The 11,140-nt window shown below is 53.8% G+C and overlaps 1 protein-coding gene across 2 annotated transcripts in view; it reads left to right on the top strand.

Annotated features, from left to right (window-relative positions):
- The window catches only part of SRRM3 (serine/arginine repetitive matrix 3), a 77,655-nt gene that overhangs the window by 25,730 nt on the left and 40,785 nt on the right, over positions 1-11,140 (top strand). For both annotated transcript variants that reach the window (XM_037740266.1, XM_017533483.2), the window contains exons 2-3: positions 4,750-5,020; positions 10,335-10,436. In XM_037740266.1, coding sequence (XP_037596194.1) covers positions 4,788-5,020; positions 10,335-10,436 — 335 coding nt within the window. In that variant the 5' untranslated portion in view covers positions 4,750-4,787. The remainder of the gene's footprint in view (positions 1-4,749; positions 5,021-10,334; positions 10,437-11,140) is intronic.

The following is an 11,140-nucleotide window of genomic DNA, read 5'->3' on the forward strand; positions in this document are numbered from 1 at the left end:
CCTCCGCCTCCCAGGTTCAAGTGATTCTTGTGCCTCAGCCTCCTGAGTAGCTGAGATTACAGGCACCCACCACTATGCTGGCTAACTTTTGTATTCTTAGTAGAGACAGGGTTTTGCCATGTTGCCCAAGCTGGTCTTGAACTCTGACCTCAGATGATCTGACTACCTTGGCTTCCTAAAGTGCTGGGATTACAGGTGTGAGCCACTGTGCCCAGTCCCACAATGATTTCATAAAAATATCATGTCATATGGCTCACAGAGGGACCCTGTGCCTGCATTCCTGCAGTCACTCCCTGGTCTGCTGACCCAGCACCCTGACTTGGAAGGGAGTGGGCTTGGTGTGCAATGATTCGGGTCATTCTATTAATGACCTGCTGCAGATTCCCGCCTGGTGCTTCTCCAACTTACCAGGTGAAATTGGTTGAATCCACCATCTGTCCTAGTGAAAATCCAGACTGCATCTGCCACGCCTCTCTTCACACGGCTCTCCTTTTCTCCTCAATCATTTCTGCAAAGATTACCCTGGGCAACCTAGCATTGCTACCCAGGTGTTCTCCTAGCACTGGGGCTAGAATTTCTCAGTGTTTGGAGATCTGAGTGCATTCAGAACAATTCCCACCAGCTTTCCCCCTTTGCCCTCCAGGAGCTCAGGCGAAGTTCTAGGCCTGGGAGACTGGCCCAGGTCAGAGGGAAGTCGAGCAGAACAGCATGGTTCCAGTGCCATCACTGGCACCTTTGTGCTCTCTCCACGCCTTCAGCGTGCCGCTTGCATTGCCTGGTTGGGGTAGGTTCTAATGAGCCAGAATGAAAGAATGGTCCCCTTCCCTAAAAAGGCTCATGGTCTAGAATAGGAGTTAGAAGCAAACCGCCAACTGAATCTCAGCATCTAAATGTCATACTTAAAAAGTGTGGCACAGCCGGGCGCGGTGGCTCACGCCTGTAATCCCAGCACTTTGGGCGGCTGAGGCAGGTGGATCATGAGGTCAAGAGATCAAGACCATCCTGGCCAACATAGTGAAACCCTGTCTCCACTAAAATACAAAAATTAGCTGGGCGTAGTGGTGTGTGCCTGTAGTCCCAGCTACTCGGGAGGCTGAGGCAGGAGAATTGCTTGAACCTGGGAGGTGGAGGTTGCGGTGGGCCAAGATTGTACCACTGCATTCTAGCCTGGTGCCTGGTGACAGAGTGAGACTCTGCCTCAAAAAAAAAAAAAAAAAGTGTGGCACAAAGAGGGAATGACTCATCCTTCCTGGAAGAGTGGAAGACTTCCCAGAGGAGGTGACTTTTAGGCTGGGCCCTGAAGGATGAGTTGAAGTTCCCTAGGTGAAGAAAAGGGGAAACAGAACTCCAGCTGAGGGGAAACACAGGCAAAGGCACAAAGGAGGAAGTAAGAGCCACATTTGGAGGATGAGGACCAAGGCTAAGGGGCTGGGTGTTGGTTGCAGGGTGGGGTGCAGCGTGGGATGAATTGCAAGATAGTGTTCAACAGAATGCAAAGGGGCTCTTACAGGCTATACCAAGGACCACGCCATGTATTCCTCTATCCTGCCTCCTGTTGCCCCTGTCTTTGTTCAACCCGAGTGCATTGAGCTTCACATGCACTGGGCCCTGTCTGGAGCTAGGAGTTGAAAGCTAAGCTGCCCTCATCCCACGGGGAGCCAGACCTGTGAACTCACAGCAACAACAGCAAGTAATAAGAGCTCTGGGAGGTAAGGCCAGGTAAGGTGGCTCACACCTGTAATCCCAGCACTTTGGGAGGCCAAGGAGGGTTGATCACCTGAGGTCGGGAGTTCGAGACCAGCCTGGTCAACGTGGTGAAACCCTGTTTCTACTAAAAACATAAAAATTAGCCAGCCATGGTGGTAAGCGCCTATAATCCCAGCTACTCAGGAGGCTGAGGCAGGAGAATCACTTGAACCCAGGAGGTGGAGTTGCAGTAGGCCAAGACTGTACCACTGCACTCTAGCCTGGGAAACAGAATGAGACTCCAGCTCAAAAAAAGAGAGAGAGAGAGAGAGAGAGAGAAAGGCTGGGAGTGGTGGCTCACACCTGTAATCCCAGCACTTTTAGAAGCCGAGGCGGGCAGATCACAAGGTCAGAAGTTCAAGACCATCCTGGCCAACACAGTGAAATCCCGTCTCTACTAAAAATACAAAAATTAGTCAGGCTTGGTGGCGCACGCCTGTAGTCCCAGCTACTTGGGAGGCTGAATCAGGAACCCGGGAGATTGTAGTGAGCCAAGATGGCACCACTGCACTCCTGCCTGGACAACAGAGAATCCATCTCAAAAAAAAAAAAAAAAAAAAAAAAAGCTCTAGGAGGGTGACAAAAGCCAGGGGGGAAAGGAAGGCTTCCGGAAGGAGATGATGCCTACAAGTGGTGACTTTGAGGACAACTAGGAATGAAGAGTGTCCCAGGAAACGGCCTGGAGCCAAGATAGGTGGAGGAGGATGTGTGTGGTGGGCAGTGATGGGGATGGGGCTGGACCGTGAGGCAGGGCTGTGTTGTGACTTTAAGCCAAGGTGACAGGAGTCGCTGGAGGCTGCCAACCAGGGCATGACATGGTCTGATTGCTCCTGAACCCGTCTGCCAAGTTGTCAGCGGAGGATGAAGGTCTGAGAGCAGGGAGGCCAGGCAACCGCAGTGAGGCAGTAGAGCTGCGTGGAGGGAGGAGCTTGGGTCCAGGTAGTCACAGGGAGAAGAGGAAGTGGATAAATGTGAGTAGTGCTGAGAAGGGGGGAGGGGGCTGGGCACAGTGGCTCATGCCTGTCATCTCAGTGCTTTGGGAGGCCGAGGCAGGAGGATTGTTTTGTAAGCCTGGAGTTCAAGACCAGCCTGGGCAAAATAGCAAGACCTTGACTCCATAAAAAAAAATTTTTTTTAACTACCTGAGTATGGTGGCACATGCCTGTAGTTCCAGCTCCTTGGGAGACTGAGGTGGGAGGATATCGCTTGAGCTCTGGAGTTCAAGGCTGCAGTGAGCTATGACTGTGCCCCTGCACTCGAGCTGGGGTGACAGAGTGACAGCCTGTCTCAGAAAACAAACAAGAGGGGATGAGGGACCCAACTTGAGGACAGGTGAACTGTGGTGGGCCAGGGCAATAGAGGTCTGCAAACTCCACACATTCCCCTGGCTCAGGTGATCAACAGACAGAGAAATCACCTATGAGCCAAGCACTGCGGCCGAAGTGGGTGGGGAGCAGGGCAGCCAGAGCTTGTTTGGGGCCTGGTGGGTGATGCTTGTGGAGTGTCCCAGGAAAACCCCTGGTGGTATAGGGCTGGTCTATGGACAGAGGTGGGAAGCCAGCAGGTGTGGAAGTGGAAAAGAGGGGTTAGAAGAACAGCTTTGGTCTCTAAGCCCCCAGGCACTCCCCTCTCCAGAAGAATCTGACAGATGCTCCCAGGAACAGAAATCAGAGGTTCAGAGAGGGGTAGTGACATCTTCAGGGTCACACAGCAAGGAGTGGAGGAATGCAGCCTAGAACCCATGCACTTGGGACTCAGGGGGAAGGACATATGAGAAGATCTTATGTTTTCATCACCACTGTTACCTCCTGTCACTCTGTCCCCTTCGTAGCCTCCCATAGCTGTCACAGTCCCTCTCTCTTCTGCTTTCTAGTTTCGGTGGCTCTGAACACTTCCACCCCCATCCCATCACTCTGAGGCCAGAGAGGGGAGGGTGTGTTGGGGGAGAAGTGTTACAGGAATCCAAGATGTCCAGGCATGCCCAATCCCTTCTTTCCCTCCCTTCCTCCTTCCGTTCCCTCCCTCCCACCCCACTCCCTGGGAATGAGGCCTCCCTGTTGCTTAGCAACTAGCAAAGTCTTGGAGAAAGGAAATGGAAATAGCTCAGGAGGTGCCTCCCTCTGTTAAGATAGAAGTCCTTGGAGTGAGAGAGTGTGTGTGTGTGTGTGTGTGTGTGTGTGTGTGTGTGTGTGTGTGTCTGCTCTACTTTGGAGGGCCTAACGGAGTCAGGGCTTCTTAGTTCCAAGCCAAGTTGACTTCCACCCTACCCTGAGCCTACAGGAGGATGTGGCTGCCTGAAAAGCTAATGTCAGTGTAGCTTTGGTCACATCATCAGAAGCAGTGTTCCCAGAACAAAGGAGGGGATAGTCCTGTGGGCCTCAGTCTGGGTGAGCCCTTCTTACCCCAAATGTTGGCTTTGGGAAAGTTGGCTAGATCAAAGTGAGAGCTGAAAACTACCTCTGGGGTGAGAATGGAGTAAGCTTCCCTCTTTCCCCTCTCTGTAGAGCTTCCCTGGGAGCAGACTGGGAGGTAGGAACACATGTCATCTGCGTCCCACTGGACAGAGCCAGGACAATGGGTCTGGTGTGTGCGTAAACAGTTTCAACTGAGCCTGAAGGAGAAACACGACTGAGGGGCTAATGATGTGTGCACGCTGGCGCTGGGATGTCTGGCCCAAGCATCCATGCAAGGCAGAGGGGATTGTCCTCAGTAGTTGCTAGGTCCCTGGAGGTGACACGATTCCCAGCCAATGGCTCTTAGAGGTCATCCAGTCTGGCCTGCATCCACCCACCTTACAGATGGGAAAAGCCCAGTGTCCAACCCACTCGTGCCCTGAGGTGTGACCCAAAGATGCAAACCAGCCGTCCGCCTCCCTCTGCACCAGGAAGGGAAGCGGATTAGAGCCATGAGTGGGCCCTTAAATCTCCAGGATTAACTCGAGCAGAGAGGAGCTTAGCAGGTGGCCAAGAAGTGACCATCCCGCCTCGTGTGTCTGTCCCTCAGAGTCAGTGGCCCAGGCCAGCGGCCCCGGGGCAGCCGCGATGTCGTCCACCGTGAACAACGGGGCGGCCAGCATGCCGTCCCCACCCGACGCGGCGAATGGCTTCCCGCAGCCCGGCGCCTCCTCCGGGGCCTGGCCGCGGGCGGAGGAGGAGCTGCGCGCCGCGGAGCCGGGCCTGGTGAAGCGCGCGCACCGCGAGATCCTGGACCACGAGCGCAAGCGACGCGTGGAGCTCAAGTGCATGGAGCTGCAGGAGATGATGGAGGAGCAGGGGTGAGCGAGCCGCGGGGCGGGGCGGGGGCGGGGCGGAGGTGGGAGCAGGGATTGATGCTGGCCGTGGGCGTGGCGCACGCCGTGGGCGGGGAGAAGGGCGGGGCTGGGGTGCATTAGGGCGGAGTCAGGAGGCCGTGCGGACCCAGGAGCCTAAGTCAGACAAGAGGCCAGAGTCCAGACCAGTTGGGGTGAAACGATTGCAAGTCCAGCTCGTCTTTCATTTATGTATTAAGTTGTTGCGAATGTAATGTTGGTTTTTGCTATTAAAAGTAATGGTTTCCTTCATGAGCTCGTGAAAAAAAACAAAAAAGTAATGGCAAAACTGGTCGGGCACACTGGCTCATGCCTGTAATTCTGGCACTTTGAAAGGCCGAGGCAAGCAGATTATTTGAGGTCAGGAGTTTGAGACCAGCCTGGCCAACATGGTGAAACCCCGATTCTATGAAAAATACAAAAAAGTCCAGGCGGGGTGGCTCATGCCTGTAATCCCAGCAGGTTGGGAGGCCGAGGCAGGTGGATCACTTGAGGTCAGGAGTTTGAGATCAGTCTGGCAAACATGGCGAAACCCCATCTCTACTAAAAATATAAAAATTAGCCAGGCGTGGTAGCACGTGCCTATAATCCCAGCTACTCTGGAAGCTGAGGCAGGAGAACCGCTTGAACCCGGGAGATGGAGGTTGCAGTGAACCAAGATGGCACCACTGCACTACAGGCTGGGCGACAGAGCAAGACACCGTCTCAAAAAGAAAAAAAAATAAAGAAAGAAACTAGTGGGCTGGCTGCTGAAGGAGTCAAAGTCAGGAGCAGGGGCTGCCCGTCAGGTTTGCACTGCCAGTGAGCTGAGAAATCAGAAACTCCCTGCACAGGGGGACTAACCCTGGAGCCACATGGGGCCAAACACAGCCTGTGTCCTGCAGTCAGTCCAAGCCACACCTTTGACTGTCCACCCCAGACCTCCTGGGCTCCCTTAGACAGGGGCCACCACCTCTGAAGAGCTCAGGAAGACCCTCAGGCTCAGAGAGTGACTTGCTGAAGGCCATCAGGAAGGTGGGGGGCCAAGGTGGAGCTGGGATCGAGTCCCACTGGCTGCCAGACAGGTCTGCTTGTTGGAAGAAGAAGGGGACATGGGAACCTGGTGCTCACCTTGCCCAGAGGACCATGTAAGGGGGAGGAGGCCCCTTGCAGAGAGGAATAGATGGATGGATGGCAGGATGCTGAGGACACACAGAAAGGAGGCTCCAGCTGGTGGGGAAACACGTTGATGAGCTGTGGGTAGTGAGTATGGCAAGAGGGAATGAGACCCCAAGGGGCAGGGGCAAGGAGGGGCGAGGTTGGGGGCATCTCCTACAGTAAGAACCCCAATTCCCAAATTAAACCTGCAAATCCAGCCAGGTGCGGTGGCTCATGCCTGTAATCCTAGCACTTTGGGAGGCCAAGGCAGGCGGATCACTTGAGGTCAGGAGTTCAAGACCAGCCTGGCCAACATGATGAAACCCCATCTCTACTAAAAATACAAAAAATACAAAAAAAAAAAAAAAATTAGCCGGGCATGGAGGCAGGCACCTGTGATCCCAGCTACTTGAGAAACTGAGGCAGGAGAATTGCTTGAACCTGGGAGGCAGAGGTTGCAGTGACTTGAGATCGTGCCACTGGACTCCAGCCTGGGCAACAGAGCGAGACTCTATCTCAAAACCAAAACCAAAAACAAACAAACCCTGCAAATTCTGCCAAATTTTGTCTGGCAAGTCAAGGAGGGAGGGGAGTGTGGGCAGAGGACAAGAGGGTTGACGGGGACAGGCAAAGTGTCCCCTGCACTTTCCTGCTCCTCCTCCTCCTCCCAGAACCCCTCCCTCTTGATGAACCCATCCCCATCCTGAGCCCCTCTCCCTTCACTAAGCCCCTCCTCTTCTCTGTACTTTCCCATCCTGAAAGCCCTCCCCATCAAAGACCCCCACCCTTTCAAAAACCTCTCCCTTACTGAGCCCCTCCCCAAGCAAAAGGCAATGTCATTTGGCCACATCCTGGGTGTTAGACTCCCAGGATCAAAGATCCCTGCCTCCCTGGGAAGCACCCACTATGTCCCCACTTGCTCAGTAAGGGCCCCTTACCCTACCCAAGCTCTCACTTCCGGTGGTCCTTACCCTGGAGCGACCCCCAAAAAACCAGATCTTGATTGACCATTCCCCCGGGCCTCCCCATCCTCAGCAGGCATTTGATCGTTGCAGGGACAGGCATTCTGAGAACCCCAAATCCAGGCTTCAGGTCCTATCTTGACCTTGAACAAGCCTCGGTTTACTCACCTGGAAAATAGGGGCACCATGTTCTGGAGCTGTTCTGAGAGTTCTCGGTCAAAGACACACGAGACTGCCCAGCCCCCAGCCAGTCCTCACAAAGTGCTCAATAAACACTAGGCGCCCCTGCTCTTTTATCAGATCGAGTCATTAATATCCATTTCTAGAAACACTGGTTCGGTCGCGTTTATTTACCGAGTTCTCGGGCATTTGACAAATATTCCCATCAATCACAGGAACACACACTCTCTGGCCCCATTAAAAAGCAATCCTTTTTCTTAATATTGATGGCTGGCTGGCTAATCCACTGGTGATTGATGGCGTACTTGGAGTCACCTTCCCAGACAGCCTTGGCTTACAGTCTGCAATCACTGCAGGGCGGGCTGGAGCCCCAGCCTTTCTGATGTGATGCTCCCACCACAGACACCAGCATCCTCCCTCCCACCCTATTTATCTTCTTGCCATGCCTCTTTTTTTTTTTTTTTTTTGAGATGGAGTCTCACTCGGTTGCCCAGGCTGGAGTACAGTGACACGATATCTGCTTACTGCAACTCCCGCCTCCCAGGTTCAAGTGATTTTCCTGCCTCAGCCTCCCGAGTAGCTAAAAAATTATCCAGCTAATTTTTGTATTATTATAATTTTTGAGATGGAGTCTCAGTCTGTCGCCCAGGCTGGAGTGCAGTGGCGAGATCTCAGCTCACTGCAACTTCCACCTCCCAGATTCAAGTGATTCTCCTGCCTCAGCCTCCCCAAGTAGCTGGGACTACAGGCACCAGCCACCACACCCAGCTAATTTTTGTATTTTTAGTAGAGACCGGGTTTCACCATGTTGGCCAGTCTGGTCTCGATCTCTTGATCTCGAGATCCACCCACCTTGGCCTCACAAAGTGCTGGGATTACAGGAACGAGTCACTACACCCGGCCCAATTTTTGTATTTTTAGTAGAGATGGGGTTTCACCATGTTGGCCAGGCTAGTTTCGAACTCCTGACCTCAAGTGAGCCACCTGCCTTGGCCTCCCAACGTGCTGGGATTACAGGCATGAGCCACTGTGCCCAGGTGCCATACCTCTTCTTGTGAGGACTTGGGTGAAGTGACAGAGCACGGCACCGTCCTAGCTAGGCTTGGAGCTTTGAGACCTCCCCTCTCCCTGTTCTGTTTGCTCATCTGTAAAATGGGAATCAAAAGGCTACCATCCCAGGCTTTGTGGCTCATGCCTATAATCTCAGCACTTTGGGAGGCTGAGGGGGGAGGATCACTTGAGCCCAAGAGTTTGAGACCAGCCTGGGCAATGCAGTGAGCCTCCCGCCCCCCATATCTACAAAAAAAATGAGTGCCCCCTGCCCTCATATTTTTCTAGGTCATCCCTCTTAGCTGAGCCATGGAGGCCAGTGATGAAAAGGAGAGAGCAAAGAGTGCAGCAGTCCTGTTTTTGAATCCTGGCACCTCCCATTGCCCAGCTCTGTGAGGCTGGGCAAGACAATTCACTTTACCTTAGCTTCTCCATCTGTGAAATGGGAATGTGACCTGCCTTTCGAGGTTGTCAGAGGATCCCTTCAGTAACAGCTGCTGGACACCTGCTGTGTGCCAAGCACAGGGCAAGGGCTGTGTGATCAAAGGCCTCCAGGGGCAGTGTGGACATAAGCTGGAGAGACCCCAGAGGAATGGGGAGGTCAGGTAGCGGCTGTCACAGAGGAGCAGTGAGAGCGAATGACCACTGACCCCAGAAGTGGGAGCAGGGATGAGGAGTAGATAACTGCACTTTGGGGGCTGGGCGCGGTGGCTCACGCCTGTAATCCCAGCACTTTGGGAGGCCGGGGCAGGCGGATCACGAGGTCAAGAGATCGAGACTATCCTGGCTAACATGGTGTAACCCCGTCTCTGCTAAAAATAGAAAAATTAGCCAGGTGTGTTGGCGGACGCCTGTAGTCCCAGCTACTTAGGAGGCTGAGGCAAAAGACTCACTTGAACCCGGGAGGCGGAGGTTGCAGTGAGCTGAGACCGTGCCACTGCACTCCAGCTTGGCGACAGAGTGAGATTCTGTCTCAAAAAAAAAAAAAGAAGATAACTAGACTTTGGTCTCTAGCCTGAGACTGGACTTAGGGAAAGAGGGAGAGGGAGAGGGGAGTAGAGAAGTCAGGGGCTTCCATCTGAGGCCCAGACTTCAGCTACCTGCCTACCCCAAGCCAGCAGCAGAGAGAAGCATTGAAACCACCCCTTACCCCCCGACCACCCCCCACAAGCCACCTGGCAGCCTCACTCTTGCAGACATGGGGATGCTGTGAGGACCTCCCATGGCTGTACGAGGATCAGATGTCACAGAGGCCAGGAAGGCAGAAAAGGCCATGTATGTCTCAAAGCCAGAAATCTCACTCTTCCCCTAAAATTCTAAAAAGAGTGACTACAATCTGGATATGGGAGGGAGGCCTGCCCTGGGGGTTCAGCCTTACCTGAGGGGTGAGGGGGTCATCTCTCCCCACCCCTGGGAAGAAGTTTTTCTTTTGTCTGTGTACAATGTTTTGTTGTTGTTGTTTGTTTGTTTGTTTTTTGAGAGGAGTCTCTGGGTCACCCAGGCTGGTGTGCAGTGGCGTGATCTCGGCTCATGGCAACCTCTGCCTCCCTGGTTCAAGTGATTCTCCTGCCTCAGCCTCCCAAGTCGCTGGGACTACAGTTGCCTGCCACCATGCCTGGCTAATTTTTGCATTTTTAGTAAAGACAGGGTTTTTGCCATGTTGGCCAGGCTGGTCTCGAACTCCTGAGCTCAGGTGATCTGCCTGCCTCAGACACCCAAAGTTCTGGGATTACAGGCGTGAGCCACCGCGCCTGGCCAGCTTTGTGTACAATGAACTTGAGCTTCCTCAGTGCTGAAGGCCTGGCTTGGTCTGTAATCTTGGACAGGTTATTGCAAGCCAGAGTGTGTTGTGACCCAGGAGTGTGGTGGGGAGGGCTGGCCTGGGTGGGGAGCAGGAAAGAGGGAACCAAAATCAGGAGACCAGCCCCTTCACCCTCTTTGTGCCACTGCAGGTATTCGGAGGAGGAGATCCGGCAGAAAGTGGGGACATTCCGGCAGATGCTGATGGAGAAGGAGGGAGTGCTCACCAGGGAGGACCGGCCTGGGGGCCACATGTGAGTGCTTGCCCATCTGGGGATCGGGGAGAGGGGGTACAGGCTCAGGCAGCAGCTGGGTACCAGAGGGGCCTGTCCAGGTGTTCCCTCGGGTGGCTTGGTCTGGTTGGGGCTTAGGTGAGAGGGTGGAGAGGAAGAAGAGAAGGAGGAAGACAGGTCATGGACTCTGCCCACTGGAAACGCTGGCCTGGCCCAGGGACACCTGGACATCACCAAGGTCCTCCTCCTACCCACCCTAGGTCCTGCCTATGGCTCAGCAGTGGGAGGGGTGGGGGAGGCAGCCCAGGTCTCAGCTCAGGGAATTCTGAACTGCAAATCAGAAGACCTTAGATATGCCCTGACCCCAGCATTGTCTCTGGCCAACAATGTGACCCCAGGCAAGCTCCAATAATTCCTTCCTATAGAAATGAAATTCAGGTCAGGCACAGTGGCTCATGCCTGTAATCACAGAACTTTAGGAGATCAAGGTAGTCTGATCATGAGGTCAAGAGATCAAGATCATCCATCTGGGCCAACATGGTGAAACCCTGTCTCTACTAAAAATACAAAAATTAGCTGGGCATAGTGGCACACGCCTGTAGTCTGAGCTACTTGGGAGGCTGAGGCAGGAGAATCGGTTGAACCCAGGAGGTGTAGGTTGCAGTGAGCCAAGATTGCACCACTGCACTCCAGCCTTGCAACAACGCAAGACTCCATCTCAAAAA

This window comes from Cebus imitator, unplaced genomic scaffold (assembly GCF_001604975.1).
Source record: "Cebus imitator isolate Cc_AM_T3 unplaced genomic scaffold, Cebus_imitator-1.0 Scaffold82, whole genome shotgun sequence".
NCBI lineage: Eukaryota > Metazoa > Chordata > Mammalia > Primates > Cebidae > Cebus > Cebus imitator.